General features: G+C 36.1%; 1 protein-coding gene across 1 annotated transcript in view; it reads left to right on the top strand.

Annotated features, from left to right (window-relative positions):
* The first annotated feature begins 10655 nt into the window (after nucleotides 1-10655).
* Nucleotides 10656-19148, top strand: part of LOC120768741 (voltage-dependent calcium channel subunit alpha-2/delta-3-like) — a 94342-nt gene continuing 85849 nt past the window's right edge. Inside the window, exon 1 of the mRNA XM_040095513.1 lies at nucleotides 10656-11279. Within this exon, the coding sequence (XP_039951447.1) occupies nucleotides 11170-11279 (110 nt within the window). The 5' untranslated portion in view covers nucleotides 10656-11169. The remainder of the gene's footprint in view (nucleotides 11280-19148) is intronic.

Below are 19148 nucleotides of genomic sequence, written 5' to 3'. Positions count from 1 at the left end.
AAGTTCGGGAATTTGAATTTTATTATCTATTTTCTGTATATATTATGTAAATATATATATATACAAATACACATAATATAATTGTAGAAAAGGGCGAAAAAAATAAAAATTTGATAAACAGAAATATTTTTGTTCACCGCGTACAATAATTTCAGAATGTGACAGGAAAGCGAATTCAGAGAATTGTTCGACTCTAATTGGCGAACTCGTGTAAATGCAATGAACGACACAATCCTACAATTTTTCGATAATGAGCGACAACAAAGTGCGTTTGCGAACGCAGTCTAAGCCAGCTGCATTTGTCATTATATTATCAATGAATTCGCTTAGCTTTGATCAATATCGCACTTAGAGTTTATTTGTTCTTGAGTGGAGTCATACTATTTTGAGCAAATAACAGTAAGACTTTCATAAGTAATCCCCCTTGGTCACAATACACTTTTGGCACTCGATTTTCCAATCCTCTTGATTTTTGACCTGACGTGCTTTTTTGGCTTCGATTCACCATTGCCACGAGATTATTCTGATTGTCTGCTTCCGGGTGGAATGCATAGATCCAAAACTCATCGCCAAAAAATTGTGTGATTTCGGAACTAATCGTGCTTTCCCTTTTTTTTTAGGCTCAAATGATCTTCAAAAATGTGTTTTACTGATCCTTTCAATATTCCAAAGATGTCAGTAAGATCTCTGACCTAGACGTGATTCGTTGTCAATGACCTTTTTTAGACCGTCGTCTCTTGACCCTCTTTGAATAATTTCTTCCAATCAAAAATACTTGCTCGCGACAAACAATTATCACCGAAGGCCTTTTTCAACAACCTAAATGTGATTAAGCACCCAAAATTTAATGGAACTTCTTTGTTGAAAAATTGTATTCGTCATAAAAATCGCCTAATACACTTTATGTACTTCAGAAAAACAAACGTATACCCTAATTAATATTTGGATGTGACATTTGGCGTAGATGTCACTGACAGTCATACTAATGTAGAAAATTTTTTTTCGGTGAATTAAATTGGTTTGAAAATAACTTCTAAATATCGGAAATAGCACCACACATGTTTTAAGGGAAAAGTCTGGTATTCAAATAAGAGGTTAGTTAGGTAAACCTACTAATCTAAATATACTATATAACGAATTTATTTAACCTTCATCTGTGTCATCATTGGATACGTTTTTCAACTTTTCTAATTTAATAGTCAAGTTTAGGTTAGTCGGGTAGGCCAATGAGCCACGCATTGACCACTTTGGATTTCGCTGATGCCTTGCTCTAGACATTTTCTGCAGTCTTCTCGATCTGAAAGCCTCATTCTGTGGGCGTGTTTCGCCACCAGACAATGACCAGTTAGTCTCTTCCATCAAGTGTAAGTAGGAGTTTTGTGAACTTCCGATCTACCGTTTTACACATGATTTTTGCACCCAGGTAGCTCGTTAAATCGGGTTTTGATTTTCTTTACCATGTTTCTGACCAGTTCGTCGTATAGACAATGCATGGCTTTCCGAATGTTGATCACGTTTTCGGGAGTTACCCGTACACCATTCTTGGCAATCTCGTCCACTATTTAATAACCCTCCATGTTTTTGTGTCCTGGCACCCAGTAGAAGTGAAGTTTCTTGCTTCTGGCAACACTTCCCACTGCTCTCCTGTTTCCCAAGAAACATCTGACCGATAAGTGATACAAGGTTACTTACTGCCTTTATTACTGTCACCAAAATATTTATGGCTTACTTACATAATTGAGGAAGTGTATAACCTAACTAGTTTTGTAGCAAATAGTTTATCCCAAATCTTAAACTCTTTTCCAGCCCTTTCAGCTTTCTTGGCTTTGAGCACTTATTCAGTGGAGAGAGAATGAATGAACGAATACGTCATTTAATACAAAAAAAGTCAGAAAAGTCTATCACGAAGTAAAACCTTTAGGTTTTCTCGACTATGTGGACAGTTTTGTAAGGTTAGCTTGCACTACTGAATATATTTCCTATGGCAAACGTGATTTTTTAGAGTAATACTAAAGCTACACATATCTATTTCATATGTACAAAATATTGTTTAGTCAATTAATAAATGACTGAGGGCATTTCTGGCCATCTAATATGTATGTATAATATATCTCCGTTCCTTATAAAATATAGACTGGTTGAAAGGTCCTGTGCGTTGTTCTACAATATATCTCATATTTGTGTTTGCTTTGAATTTCATTGAAATATGCTCACCACGCGTTCGTAAGCTCTATATATGTATATGTACATATGTAGATCTTAACTTTAATGTGTCATTCTGAAAGCGTTTGCTGGTACATTCATCCTGTCCATAAATGTCTTCCCCGCATATACCAAATACATATACAAGTATAATATATATCAGTGTGTGAGTTTATGCTCATTTATCTTATGTATGTATGACAGCACGTTTGTGACACTTTTATTGTAATGGAAATTATCATGCGATATCCTTTAGGATGTCCTCGGTCTCATCAGCTAGCGCAACGATATTCATACTCACTCTCAATTATGTACCTCATTCCACTCATTTCGTCTCTCCGACTCTCTTTCTCCTCCGTTCATGTGTGTTAAAAGTTGTTTTTGTTTTCAAATTGCACTCACACGGTATAGAAAATAAGGTTTTAGGGCGTTTCGTGCTGCATTTTTATCTCTTGCAAATTTTTTTAAAGTGAGTTTTGGTAAAATTTTTGACTAAGGTTATAAATTGTTTTTGCATTTTTGTTGGTGGATATACGAATATTGAGAGTTTAAAAGTGTAAAGTTTGAATTTTGTTGGTGTCGGACGGTGGCAAGCATTGTAAATTTTTGTTTATACAAAATTGAAGTGCCTTACACTTTAAATTACAGCTTAAAAAGTGCAGAGCGCTAATATACGTATGTATGTTTCAAATTTTAATAATGAATTTCCTCTTCTTTGTGCTATCAACATGACAAAATTACTAATGTGCCTTTAACCGATAAACCAGCAATCGATTACAGAGATATTAGTTTATATCTTTTGGAAAATATTTGTATCAGATAATTCATATCTCAATCATTATGGCATGATTGTATGACCTATTTAGTTTAATGCCCATTTACTATATGAACTTGTGTAGAAAATCCTAAAATGGCGGCAGCTGGTTTCAAACATATGTTGAATCTTTTCTAATCCTTTTTGGATGGCCCTCATTTCTTAGTTTTTCTTTATGTTCTTAATTTTTTACGAACAGTTGGCAATCTTTTAATCCTTATATACCCAATAATGATCCCATTGTTTCCATACTTAAGGGGGGAGCCTGCTTTGGAGGCCTCAAAAACTCGATTTTTTTGATTTGAGGATTTTTTTTGGGACGGAAAGAAATAATTGATTAAAGCGAAATTTCTTGAGCTTATAATTATATACATAAACATCATTCGGAAATTTTTTGCATACGAAATCTTTGATATTCTGCTTTTGGGAAGCAATTGCCCGATGCATTTCGCATGTACATTTGTCCGACGGCGCGCAGGATGCAGTTCGCAATTTCTTTCGGAAACAGAAAATTCAAAGAGATTAATATTTTCTAATAATTTATCTTCTAGTTGAACTAAAAAAATTCCACAAAAAAGTGTAAAATTTAAAAATATGTTCAAACTTGACTTTTCTTAGTTTAAATATAAGATAATTTAATGCCAAAGATAATAAACTCTGCCCCAATTCCATACGACGTTTAGTTTTTTTCTACCTGGCCGCCGATTAAGAAAAATCGTAGAAATGAAAAATCGAGAAATCGCGCATCAAAGTGTTCGCTTTCTGCCCAAGCGCTAATATATCTGCTAGACGGTCACTATTTCCCTTCTAGCTTCGAAAATATTTCGAATTCGCATCTATAACTTTGAGGACATATTGTTAGATTATCTAAAGAGATTTAAGCAAAAAAATCGATTTTTTGAAGCTTCTAAAGCAGGTTACTGCAATTCCATCGAGAATCTTTTCTACATTTGTTTAAAACATTGAGGCTAACTCAAATAGTGAGCCCAACCGTATATTTTTCTGCACTTGCAAGTATATCGGCGGTATGGTGCAACCAATCGAAGTCGTAGATCACTCCAACATTGATTACGGAAAAGTATTCCAAAATCAGTTATTGTTTCGTAAACTATTGATTCTGTGCGTGAAATGGTGTTGCAAGATCGTCATGTGACCTAACGTGAGATTGAAACAACTATAGGCATTAGTGGGACCAGCATATGTACATTCAATATTACATGAAAATTTGACTGTAAACAATAATTTGTGCTTCGAAACACGTCTAAGCCAGGGGCGAACGCAGGGGGGGGTTTTAGGGTGTTAAAACCCCCCCCAAACTAATTGAATTTTTAAATAATAGAATTTAATTCTACATAGTCATTTGAAAAATTGTAATTTGTTGGTTTCAAAGCAATCTTTCTGCCGACGATGTATGAATATGTAAAATAAATGCATACATTAGTCACTAACAGCGTTGCCGTTTTGATACAATTGTATCTTTTTTGGTACTTTTTTTTCTAAATTTTGTGATTTGATACTTTTTTGTTCACAAACGGCCTATTTTGATACTTTTCTGCTGATAGAATTTAATTTTTTGAAACTATGAAAATGTTAAACTAAAAACAAACCTATTGTACTATCTGGATAGTATTAAAGTTGTGGGAATGTAGGCCAATTAAAACACCCAGAAAAATATAAACTGGACACAGATATTTTTTTAATTTACTTCAAAGTAATGAGTTTGCCTTATAACTCTGTGGCTGCTAAACTGGATTTTTTTTAGATTTAAGGGGACTTGTGAGTCGAAAATGGACTTCTTTTGAAAATTAGTTCTGAACTGAAAAGTCACCAATAAGGTTTCTATTACTTTTTTTTAGAGTTTATTTTTAATCATAATAAAGGAAAAATAAAAACTCATTTATTATGACTTTTAGTTTTCGTTCCATGAGCAAACTGTTGTGAAATAAATTTTAATTAAAAAAAATTATGCTATTTGCAAAAAAATACTTGAGTGTCTTAACTAAAATGTCTATATTTTTAATAAAAACAACCAGAAAAAACTGGTCTGAATTAGATACACAACTTTACTTATTATTTGTTTTTCAAATGAAAATCTTTAAAACAACGGTTGTGCTTTTGATACTTTTTGATACTTTTTTTGCTTCGCAACATATCCTTAATTTTTTTTAGCTCGCGGCAACACTTGACGATCGTTTAAACTAACTCTGAGCAATCGTTTAAACTCATTTTTGAATCAGTTAAAACAATAGCCGCAGAATTAGATTTAGAAATCAAAATTCCGCGTTTGGCGAAACGGCAAACTAATCGCGACAATTATGAAGGCGAACCGGAAGAATATTACCGCAGATCAATTTATATACCGTTTTTAGATCATTTTTTGGACCAAATCCATGAACGATTTTTAAAAAATCGAGAGCTGCTTTCCAAAATTGAAAACATTTTGCCAAATAAATGCATAGATCTTGACGTTATTGCAGAAGATTGTTCGTGTTTTAGAAAAGCAAGGGTCCGCTGATGTAGAAGATCCCGATGATTTCGTTGCTGAATTTAGAATGTGGAAAAGGTTAAAAATCTTTTCTTCAGATTATATTTTCTAACTAAAATTTTGAATATATTTTCAGGAACTGGTTAAATCAAACAAAGAGATCCAAAACTTTTTTAGACGCGTTGAATTGTTGCGATGCAAAAATTTTCAAAACAGTGCATCGTTTTTAAAGATTGAATTTAAGCGTATGTAAGAATTTGTTAACAATATTACTATAGCTTTGGTGTTTGTACCGTTCCTTCGAGCAATAATATCTGCCGAGTTTCGTGAAAATATCGTGTCAAATAAGAAAGTTTCACATACAAGGATATGATTTCATTCGTTCAGTTTGTTTTGCAGCCAAACGCTTAAGTGGTTCGATATCAACAGTTCCGACAAAATTGCAGTTTCTTAAGGAAAACGTGTGCAAATTTTCTAATCGATATCTCCAAACCGGTACAAACTAGGTTGCGTATATACAGAGAGACGAATAGACAGAAGGACAGTAAACAGACACACATGGACATGATTAAATCAACTCAACTAGTCTGATTTTGATTATCTTCAGGCAGGTGCTAAATTAGATTGGAATAACATAAATGATAAATTAAAATCATTTTTTTATAAACAACAACCACTCCCTTTCGCCTCATAACACTGTGTTAAGTCCAATTCCTACCACCCTAATGTTTAAATGCAATTACTAATACTTGTACATATATGCTTTTAATTTAACCGCGTTTGTATTTTTGTGTATTTTTTATGAGCTGCCTCCACAAGCCCACTCCTGTCAATACGGGAATGCTAAAGCTAATGCACATGCGTGCAACGTGGTGCACATAGAAGCACATTCCAGTTGTGAGTTGGTATAGATACCAGTATGTTTTTGCAACCACTGCGCCTGAGGGTATGCAACACAAGTGCAGCGACTGGTCGTTGTATTTGTTGATATATGTATGTGTTTATGACCATTTTCTAGGTCAAAATTTTTTATTGCGACGAAGAAATGCTTATGTATCGGCACCATATGTATATAAGTATAAGTATATGCATATGTACATATACTTATATATTAGTACAAGTTATGTGATTGTGGCAATTTCCGTCACTGCCCGATGTGGCGTTGCAGCGTGTGTGGCGAAAAGGAAATAGTGATGAATTTATTAAATTCTAACAAATATATTTTTTAATACTCTATGCATCGGCATATATAAATCTTGGCACATATTTGGCAGTGTATTAGAAATGAATTTCTATATTAGGCGTAAAATAAAATGGATCTATATCTCAAGTTTTTAAATATGCAATAATTTGTACTGAATACTGTTACACATGCGGCTAAGGATATTGGTAATTAAATATTTCACAAGTTTTAGGAACATCTTCATATAGAATACACAGAAACATATGATTTTTATGCGAGTTGTTGAGCTAAGTAAAATAAGAAATTACAAAACTAACCATCAAAATTGGCTTTACTGTAATTCAACATGTATTCATAGTTTGCATATGGTTAAACTAATTTTTGAAATGATTTTTTTTTGTTTTTTAATCTGCGAAAAGCTGAAGAAAACATTTGATGCCGAGTGTACAGCAAATGACCCATCCCTCGACATCTTGCTTGCTCAAATAATTTCGATTCCTTGCTAAGCCACAATTTGATTCTGTTTCGCTAGAATCGCGCTGAACGATCACTATTGACATCGCAAACCAACGAAATACGGCGGTTCAAGATACTGTTTCTTCATCAAAAGTCATTTAATCTTATTTTTAAGATTTGGTATTTTTTAAGTATGGGTGATCGGATCAGGACTGGTATTTTATGGGTTCACATCAACACCTTTAACGTTATATCTTTATACCCGGGACCTGGGACGTTACTTAATCCGCCGATATCGAACCACTATTTTGCGTATATAGCTGACTTAAAAACTTAATGATTGAGTACTTGTGGTTGTATGGGAATTTTTTGTATTTGAAAAGATATATATACCAGGCTTGACGTGGTTTATTTCACACAGTAACGGTACAATCTCAAAAACAATTGTTCAGATTGGACCGCCATAGCAAATGGTTGACATAAAAACTGACAGATCAAACTCAATTATTGATATTATTTTACCCTTTTGTGCTTCTTCTTCTTTATTGGCGTAGACACCGCTTACGCGATTATAGCCGAGTTAACAACAGCGCGCCAGTCGTTTCTTATTTTCGCTATGTGGCGCCAATTGGATATTCCAAGCGAAGCCAGGCCCTTCTCCACCTGGTCCTTCCAACGGAGAGGAGCTCTTCCTCTGCCTCTGCTTCCCCCGACGGGTACTGCATCTAATTCTTTCAGAGCTGGAGCCAGCGTAGCCGCTGTCTTTTAATTCGCTGAACTATGTCAATGTCGTCGTATATCTCATACAGTTCATCGTTCCATCGAACGCGATATTCGCCGTGGCCAATGCGCAAAGGACCATAAATCTTTCGCAGAATCTTTCTCTCGTTGTTGTCATCGTCCAAGCCTCTGCACCATATAGCAGGACGGGAGTAATGAGTGACTTATAGAGTTTGATTTTTATTCATCGAGAGAGGACTTTACATTTGCTTTGCTTCCTTGTCCAGTCTGGAGAAAGCAGAACTAACAGCGTGGGTGTTGAGGTCGTTGATATCTATAACATCGGCCTATGACAGCAGCTGTACACTCTTATAAAAGATTCTACCTGCTCGACTAAATTCTGCAGCTCGAATTATTTTCTCCAGCAGCAGGTTGAAGAAGTCGCATGATAGGGAGTCGCCTTGTCTGAAACCTCGTTTGGTATCGGACGGCTCGGAGAGGTTCTTCCCGATCCTGACGGAGCTCTTGGTGTTGCTCAACGTCAGTTTACACAGCCGTATTTGTCTTGCGGGGATACCAAATTCAGACATCGCGGCATAAAGGCAGGTCCCTTTCGTGCTGTCGAAAGCAGCTTTGAAATCGACGAAGAGGTGGTGTGTGTCGATTCTCTTTTCACGGGTCTTTTCCAATATTTGGGGCATGGCGAATATCTGGTCGGTTGTTGATTTTCCATTGTTTAAAGCCATACTGATAATATCCAATCAGTGGATTGGGCGGAGCACACTTAAATTCCAATCGTTGGGCATGCTTTCGTCCGACCATATTTTATCGTGGGAAGGGACTTTGCTTGCACTTGGTGTGAATTTATAAAGAGAAGAAAGTGCTGACGCTCTAATGTTGAATCGGCCAAAGTGACACGATTATAAAAAATTAATAATATGCTACAGTTTGTATTGAAAAAAAAATTGGTTAAAAATGGGTTTAGTAAAACGGTTAAAATTCTGAGAAAGAAATATCAATCAATAATCTGAGGTTATCTTCGATATCTGGCCAATACATACGCAGTGAAGTTGGAGGCAATGCTTACGGTCTGCTCATGATTTTAAGATATTGGAGCTAGACTCAGCATCACCATGCGAATAGTATAATACTCAACCTTGTTAAGAAGCTTAAGATTAATTGACAAAGCGACCGAGAATTCGGAGATTCATTAAGAATTAAAAACAACGTTTTTATTATTTAGAAGAGTAGAATGGACCAATGGTGTTATGATCGACAGTTCCTACGGCGAAGACTACATATTCACCGACCGATCGATGGGTGATTTAAGGACAGGAGTAGGCTTTGGCTTCAAACTAAATGACTACAAATCAGTATTTCAAGCTGAAATGTTTGGCATAACAGACGCTGCCAAGTAGGCTCCAAACAGCAAGTCCATATATCTTCTAGTGGACAGCCAAGCGGCAACTAATACTATCCTGGGCATTGTATCCTCTAATCTGACCCAGACCATTTAGCTCCTACAGGGGTTATTAAAAGCAATTTACTCGGGAGGAACCCTCTGGTCTTGGAACACTAGCAACACCTTGCATTTCACAAAGTTACTGTGGGGTAGTGTTAAAGGTGGACAGGCCAAAAAGACTCAAAAGGTTCTACTTCTAGGGACTGAGTTGTAGGGGTCTTCACAGGGCACCTAAATTTAAGGTACCACCTTTAAAAAGTGGAAAAGTGAATGTGGCGCACATTATCCATGTGAATATCCAAATGGGAAAGCACATATTCCACGTCTGCCAATGCTCCAACTTAAGACACTTTGGGCAGCTGTGGTGCAAATCAGGTTTCTTACTAAATCCACTGAGTTAGTGAATACATATGGCTTAATGATAGTTAAAGTGTGGCGGTCTGCCGTCTGGTGCTATTGCGTCTCCCTTTTCAACTAACCAGCAACTTTAACATTATTCTTATAAAGTTTATAACTTGTTGTCGATTTTTAGTACACAATTCTCGGCAAATTTGAACAAAACCGAAATCTAATTTATTTTTCATCCATCTCTTTGCAGTTTTGCCGCTTGTACGCAGCACATACACTAAACTAAAATAAATTACGCGTCAATAAATGGTTATAAATCAACTAAAAACACATATCGGTGCACACAATAATATTATAAATATAAATTAAAAATAATATATAAACACATATACATATATACGAACTAATGTAAAATTAGTGAAAAAAATTTCGAACGTTTTTGCTGGATGCTCTTTGAAAATATGGAAAAAAGGCGAGTGGGTCAAGTGCTGACAGCTAATTGGGTACAACAGTCCAAGTATTACAGCATGGCGAGCAGGTGTGCGTAAATTACAACTCGACATATATAGTACATATACATGTGTAGTTTGATTGTGAGTGTGAAAATTATTAGAGAAAAATATAAAGCACTCAGTTGGAGGCGTTGAATAAAAAATTACCTTGAAAACGCAGTGTAAAACACATAAAAACCCGCACAAGTGCAACAACAAACAATATAAAACAACAACAACCAAGCGCAACACCACCCGCTGCGCAACTAAATATGAGAATTACACAGTTCACTCGTTCAGATTTTTCGCTTGTTTGCTGCATGTGAATGGTCGCGCACACATTTACTCTGACATTTACGCATTACGTATACGCACCGGTGAGCGTGGCATTACAGACCACAGGGCCAGTGCGTGTCGAGTGACAAAAGCTAGATAATAAACAACGTAAGAACAATAAAAACAATCAAATAAACAACAGGCCAATAAAAATACAATAAAATAGTCAACAACAACAACAAAAAACAGCAGTTCACTAATTATCCACATATGTACGTGTATGGCTGGTGTTGGATAATGACACAAATGCCCAACATCAACAACAAGCATAACACAAAGAAAGCAACTATAAATTGAAAGCAAAAACAACAGCAACAGCAACAATTGGCCGCTAAAAGGCACAACAAATCATCTTCATCAACGCTTACAAGCGCTCAGTGTCCAAAAGGCCTACTGTCTATGCGAACAAAGCAACAATAAGCGGCCGTAAATAAAGCGTCAAAAGCAATTTGCCAAAACTATAAAAAGCGCATATCGCGAAAGCGCGAACTGACAACAAAAAAACACTCATATACATATACATATATTGTGTAAAAATAGTGTTCCAGCGCATATATTTGAATTATCAACACATAAAACAAACAAAAAAAAGCACAATAAAAAAAGCAGAAATCATACACACACACAAACAAACACTTCCGCATTTGCCGCGACACGCGACGCTACGTCATAATGGAGCGCAAACATTTGGGCGCTCTGGCGCTTTGCTTGTTTGTTTTGCTGTTTAAACTAAATATTTTCGCTGTGGTCGCCGAACAGGATGAGGATATCCCACATAATGAGTAAGTTTGTTGTAAATACGTATGTACTTTTACATGAAACTTTTATTACTTACTTGTTCTATTATTATCTGATTGGTTTTGTAGTGTATAATTTAAATATGAGGACATTATCAGACAATAAATAATTTAATTATTGAAAAAATACTGCAATAATTAATGCTAAAAATAATATTTATAAGTATAAGTGGAGTACACACATATGTATGTATGTATATGTAATAATAATGGTTCTAGAAAATTTTAAAATGCTTTATTTTATTTGACAAAAAAAATTAGGAGATGAGTACATATTGTATGTATGAACTTGTAAAATGTGATTTCTTTATAAAAAAAATATTTGAATAGGTGGCAACACTTTTCCAAAATATATCCAAATTTGTTTATATGATTTTAATATTTTAACAATGCCATAATTTAGTAAAATAATTTTATTTATCAAAAAATTTGAAAAAGTGGCAACCTTGTTTGAAATTATTTTACGCTAAAAGCCTTTTTGAACGCCTTAAAGTTCTAATATTTCAAACTGCTGGCAACACGTCGACAAAATAACTAAACTTTATCCTCTTGCTAGCCATAATTTAACATTGCCTTTATTTCATTAAACGAATTGAATGACAAAAGTAACAAAATTTCTAAAATTTCTTAGAAATATTTTAATACATAATTTTTTAAATATTTTTCGTTTTTTATTTTGTTATCAAAACATTGTATAGATATTTATGTACATACAAGGTCTGTCGCAAAAGAAACACGACTGTTAAAAAAACAACAAAAAATTAATATTTTTCAAAAGTTATATTCTTTTATTCAAAGTAGTTTCCTTGTGCGTCGATACAACGTTTAGCCCGGTCAATTAGCATTTCAAATGAGTGTTTAAGGTGTTTTTCGGAATGCTCTTAAGAATGTCGGTCCTCACCTTTTGGATAGCTGAAATGTCCTGAAACCAGTGTCCTTTCATGGGAAAACAAAGTTTTCCAAATAGGTAAAAATCACAGGGTGCCAAATCAGGTGAGTAGGGTGAGTTATTAATGGTTAATATGGAGTTTTTTGTCAAAAAATCAGTGAGAAGCGTCGACCGATGACACGACGCATTATCGTGCAACAGGCGCCTGGACCCTGCTCCACGGTATTGTGATCGAGTACGACGAATGCGTGACAAAAGACGCTTCATAACACCAAGGTAAAGTACAGCATTAATCGTTTGGCCAGGTGGGACGAACTCTCGGTGTACAAAACCCTCGGAATCGTAAGAACAAATCAGCATTGTCTTTATTTTTGACTTCTGATGATGATGAGATGACCGACTTCTGATCGTCACACAATTCCTCACGACCTTCTTGGAATCGCTTAAACCAATCATGCACATTACTAGGGGATAGGCACTGATCACCATAAACTTTTTTCATCATTTGAAATGTTTCAGTAAACGTTTTCCCAAGTTTAAAACAAAATTTAATATTTACTCTTTGCATTTTACGACCGATGACCAAAAGCTGCTGTCACTTTTTGATCGATAACATCGATTGTAGTTATCCAATTGTCTTAAAATTTTTACGAAATGTCAACAAGAGATCATACTTTTTATTTCATATACCCACCAATAGGTGGCGCCACCAGAAACAATTATATTTAAAAAGTTCTGTTTCTTTTGCGACAGACCTGTTTTTATTAAAATATTTCATATTAAATTTATCCAAACATTTGAAACAAGTGGCAACCTTGTTTGAAAATATTTGAAGCTTCGAGCCCTTTTGCACCATACTAATTTCGCACTCATTTTTGCTGTGTTTTTTATCTTAATAATTTTTTGACTTAAATATTTCAAACTGGTGGCAACACTTCTCAAAAATAATTTTGTCAAAATAAGAAAATTTGCAACTTTTGGCACTCATAGTTTAATATTGCATTTATTTTATCAATGCAATTGAATAACAAAACTGAAAAATGTGGCAATATTTTGCAAAAGTATTTTACACTACAACTCCTTTTAATATTTTCCATCCTTCTAAATATTTTTGACTTAATATCCATATTATTATGTGTTTTACCTTATTACGCTTTACTACGTAATTTTTAAAAACAGGTGGCAACGCTTCTCCTAAATTAGTTTCAACTTTTTGATTTGTGGTACCTGTGTTGTACATGTTCTCAAAGTTATGAAATTTTCATGGCTTAACAGTTTCAATAAGTGATCGAATTTAGTTCAAATATGCGCCATTTCGTTCGATAATCTGTTTCCATCTAGACGGCAAGTTGTAATCGCTTGGCGCTATGTCCGGGCTATGTGGTGTATAAAACCTCCAATCCGAGCTCCCGTAACTTTTGACGAGTCATCAACGAACTGTGTGGTCTGGCGTTATCCTGGTGGAACACTACACCCTTCCTGTTGGCCAATTTTGGGAGCTTCTGGTCGATCGCCTGATTTAAGCGGTGCAGTTATTCGCAGTAGATGGTAGAATTAAGCGTCTGGCCATATGGGAGCAGCTCACAGTGGCGATACCTTTCCAATACCAGTAAACACACAGCAAAACCTTCCTGGCCGTCTATCCCTGCTTGGCCACTGTTTCACTGTTTGGGATGATTCACCGTCCTTCGACCACCACCGTTTTCGCTTGATTATGTCGTATGTGATCGATTTTTCGTCGCCAGTCACCATCCGCTTCAAAAATGGGTCGAGTTCGTTCCGTTTTAGCAGCATATCGCAGGCGTTGATTCGGTCCGGAAGATTTTTTTGCGTCAAATCATGCGGCACACAAGCATTAAGCTTTTTTGTGTATCCAGTCTTCTGGAGATGGTTTAAAATGGTTTGGTGACTAACTCCCATCTTCTGGGCGATGTCACGAGTTTCATAGTAAAAGCTTGCTATTCCATTTTTTTATTTTGTTTACATATGTGTATACATATATTTATGGGTGTAGGCATAAATGGATCACATCTTATAAGCATTTTCTATGTGCTGTCAACTTAACCGAACTCCATGAGTGAACTGCTTACGTTTTTGTTATCAAAGAATTTGGAACACGAATCAGTGATGTGGATAATTGTTATATTCATAAGCGCATATTTTGGCAATCTGGAAAGCATATGCTCATATATATACATATACGTATATATATATCCGCTCATCATATATTGGATATATAAGCGATGTTGGAATACATTTGTATTGGTATAAACATAGTCAGTTAACGCATAAGCGGAGTACATGCCCAGTGAGAAAATTTGGGGTAAAGTCAATTCATAAAGAGATTGAACTCCGTTAGCGTGAGTCAACTTTCACCTATTCGCGAAAAAACTTGAGAGATATGTGACAAAATATATCCACAGTTTTCAAATAAAGTATTCCATTTGATATATCTACTCACCAGATTATTTGTTGGAATGATCAGTGTCGGTTCCTTCTATTAAGTAGTAGGATTAAAATTTTAATGTTCCTTGGAATTCGCTTCGCGTTTATACTTTATTATGCGGTTAGTATGGATGCTAGATGTAAGAGCGGCCTATACTGTATAGGCAGCCGCAAAGCTAATAAGCTTTCTGGGCGAGTTATGCTTAAAACAGTCCTTTCTAGTACAGTTACGAAAAAATCTGATTACATGACTTGATTACGTCTAATCACTTTTACTGCCCTCGGAGCGACATGTGTAGCTCACGAGAAATTGTGAATTGAATAGCACTCTCGATACAGATGGTAAAAGAATGGGCCGCTATACCGTTAAAATTATATAATTATAGTTCATATCACTGTAAACCCAATCTCCAAATCTGTCAGTTAATGAAGAAGGATGTTCTGGACTTTTCGTATCACCTTTAAAAATAATACGTAGCTTTTTTTGAAGGCAAGGTGCAAAAAATTAGTAATTCTCTATAGTTAGTCTATATAATAAACAATTTACTTAAGCTAAATTTTGGAATAACCCTTTACTCTTGAGTTTTGTTTAACAAATGCAGGAATCTACAATTTACCCCAGATTTTTTGTTATAAAAACATGTCATTATCTATCGAGAGGCTAGCGGTTTGACAATTGTTCGCAGACTGAGCTCGAATCTAGATCCATTTTTATCTTGTTTTAAAACAGACATACAGATAGGGCTACGTCTACTCAGTGTCTCGAAATCTAAAACCTTAAGGAAAAATATGACTCTCCTAGAGAGGCTTTGCCTACACAGCAGAATCTATTTTCCAAAGTGCTTTCCGCACATATTCTTTCTTTCATTTATAAGTCTTTGTATTTATGTATGGCCGTAATTCACACGTTGACTTTCGTCTAATACTTGTAGTTCAATAGCTCAAAAAGTGAGAGATGAGCACTGACTACATGTGCTCATTTTTGTTTGACTCCCGACACGTGTGCATGTAAGGCACGATGCTCTTACTTGTAGACGAGATACTTGGAACGTGTAAGTAGAGTGAAAAGCAAATAATGAATTATAGGAATTATTAAGATGACAGAGAAAGGGATAATATGATGAGCGTGCTGGGAGCGGTGTACGGTGTGGTGTCAGCGCGGAGGCACTGAAATACGGCCATAATTAGTGACAAGTGTATTAAGGCTGTTTGGGGATTATATATATTTTGTGTCTGTTTTATTCGGTTTGCTTCTTTGTTAGCCAAAGCAGTGGCTTATGAGCGCAGCGCTTCGCTTGAAGGATGTTTTTGGAGCACACAAAGATGGCTCGTCATGCATGAGCGCGTGCATATGAGTACACAAAGTACATATATACAGTCATATGTATGTACTTCATGCATATGTAATGTTAATGTGTTTGAATTTTTGGCTTTTAAGTAACTTTTTTGTTTATAAACCTTTGAGCATAGAGTCCTTGGCATGTGCGTGTGCATGTATATGTGTGTATATATGTGTTTTACTTAGCTACTTTTACTTGCGCATTAAATCAAATACTTTCATGTTTCGGCCAACAAACACAACAACACAATTTGAAATTTAAACTGCTCTGTTAGGTGTGCTCATGTCATTGTCAGCTCTGATACGTGCTAATTTGGTCGAGTCATTTGTTGTATTGTATGCTCTTATAGAAACATGGCCATCTCTTACTTTGAAGGTAGCTTGACATTAGATGTTAACCGTTAGACTTTTGTAACAATTTAAACACTCGTTTTTACTTATAATGGCAAGCAGAAGAAACTGTTCTGCGGAATGGTGGGAAGTTCGAGGGATTTTTTTTAGACATGTGATTTTCTAGAAGAACTAGAACGCATATAATTTAAAGTTATGACCAAGTATTTAGCTGTATTATAAAGATAAGGGCTTGCAATTATGTATTAAAATTTATTTCGGGCAAGAAATGGCCCGACTGGCTCGTATAAATTCCAATTTTCGACCACTTTTTGCAGCAATTGAAGCCGTATGTCAGCAATAACCTGCTGAATATTCACTACCAAGAAATCGCACGATCATGTAGGATATGCCAGGAGATGTAATGCGCTCGACAAAAGTTGACTTAAATAATGGGTTGCTTTGTATCAGCTACCAGCGTGTTGCAATTGAAGTTCGTCCACATAAACAACTTCCAATTCAGTCCCATAAAAACTATTAATGATGGCATTATAAAGTTCCCGATTGACTGTAACAAAATAGGTGGCTTCATGTTTTAAAAATTATGGGTCAAAGATTCCCTCTGTCGATAGAGAACACCAAACTGTTACTTTTTGTGGATTTGTGGATGTAACAACGTATCAACAGTGACTTGTGATCATCACTCCAAATCATCACTCCAAATACAAAATATCGTTTTGGCCGCACTCATCGAACCTGTGACGGACTTGATGGTCGCTCGGTTTCAATTCTTGTATGGGTTGCATTTTGTAAGCCTGAGATCAGAATCCCCCCTGCAAAAACTGAAAGAATTTAAAACACAAGTTTTTCAATAAGAGCGATAAAAAATCTGTTTTTAATAAAACAAAACCGGTTTGAGATTTCAATGAAGTTCTTAATTCCTGTGATACATGTGTGTACATTCGATGCCATTATGTACGGAACTCGTTCTCTTTTTCATGCCGACCACGGGCCCGCTTGCAGAGTTCCAGACGCTGAACCCAATTTTCGAAGGTTTTTAAGCATAAATCGGCCGATACTGCTGCCGATATTTGTAAGCTCTTCATCAATGGTCAATGGCCTTTTGGTCTTGACTTGTGGCGCCGTCCTATTGGAACCACATATTGTCCTAGTCCATATTATCCAATTCGGTTATCATTGAGTGGTAGCGATTCCTAGTACGTGTATATTGTTGCCTGACTAATAACGCATATTTTGCTTATTGACGAAGCCATTTAGCCAGAAATGAGGCTCATCGTATAAGATGATTTTTCGATGAAAATCTGGATCATTTTCAAGTTGTTGCTCAGCTCAGCACAATTCACGAACATACGACCATACTGGTGGTTAAGCGGCTTCAGTTCTTGCGTTAAGTTGATCTTGTAAGGGTGTAGGCCAAGATCTTTTCGAAAAATTCGGCACAACTACGTCACAGAGACTGATTTGGGTCTTCTTAAGCTGATGTGCTAGCGGCAATATTAATAATTTCGAGTAGTTGTTGGATCGTATATCTTTCCATGATGAAATGGCAAACCTTTCTGAAGAGAAATGTCGAAAGAGGATCTTTAGCTGTTCCTATTGGTCTACTTTTGTAGAGTCCCGATTGAAGACATCGTTACTATACTTGTAAATGTTCGAGTAAATGAAGTGAAATGGAATATAAATGTAGAGACAATTCTGCTCGAAATGTATGTTGTTAGTTTTACTGGGATGACAAAGGTCCACCTAAAGTCAAAAAAGCGAATTGTGGAAATCAGAAACGATATGCTTACCAACGAATCCAAACTATCTGATCTTATTAGAAGGAAATGGATCCATGTCTCATCGCCTTGAGTTAATGGTGATTTTAGCCTATTTTGAGGACGTTGTATTGTAATATACTACTGTGATCAAATAGAAAGGTGAATTTTGTCCATTTCATCTCCTTCAAAGTAATCCCCTCCCGCTGAAATAAACTTAGGCCAACGAATTTTCCAGTCGTCATAGCACTTGGAAAATTCATCCGTTATGATGGCCATTACAGCCTTAATCGATTCAGCTTTTATATCCTCAATTGAGTCAAAACGGTGTTCTCAAAGTGATCATGTGAATTTGCTGATTAGCCAGAAGCTACACGAAGGTAAATCAGGCGAATTCGATTGGTGCGGCCCGATATTAGTTGAAAATGTGGCGAAATGTTGACGAATAAACAATACAGTATGAGATGGTGCTTTATCGCAATTTTTTGTTCAATAAATTCAAACATATTAGAAATCAAAGAATTCACTTTTAGAGCCTCACAAAACGACGCGTATCTCAAATACTTCTTCTTCTTTACTGGCGTAGACACCGCCTACGCGATTATAGTCGAGTTAACAACAGCGTGCCAGTCGTTTCTTCTTTTCGCTACGTGGAGCCAATTGGATATTCCAAGCGAAGCCAGGTCCTTCTCCACTTGGTCCTTCCAATGGAGTGGAGGTCTTCCTCTTCCTCTGCTTCCACCGGCGGGTACTGCGTCGAATACTTTCAGAGCTGGAGTGTTTTCGTCCATTCGGATAAAAACTTGTCCAGTCTGGAGTGTTGAGGCCGATGATATCAATATCATCGGCGTACGCCAACAGATGTACACTCTTATAGAAGATTATACCTGCTTGATAAAGATCTGTAGATCGAATTATTTTCTTCAGCAGTGGATTGAAGAAGTTGCACGATAGGGAGTTGTCTTGTCTGAAACCTCGTTTGGTATCGAACGGCTCGAAGAGGTCTCTCCCGATCCTGACGGGGTTTTTGGTGTTGCTCAACGTCAGTTTACACAGCCGTATTAGTTTTGCGG

The sequence above is a fragment of the Bactrocera tryoni genome, chromosome 2 (assembly GCF_016617805.1).
Source record: "Bactrocera tryoni isolate S06 chromosome 2, CSIRO_BtryS06_freeze2, whole genome shotgun sequence".
Classification (NCBI taxonomy): Eukaryota; Metazoa; Arthropoda; class Insecta; order Diptera; family Tephritidae; genus Bactrocera; species Bactrocera tryoni.
Note: the sequence above shows the minus strand (reverse complement) of the source record. Positions and strands in the feature narration are given on the sequence as shown.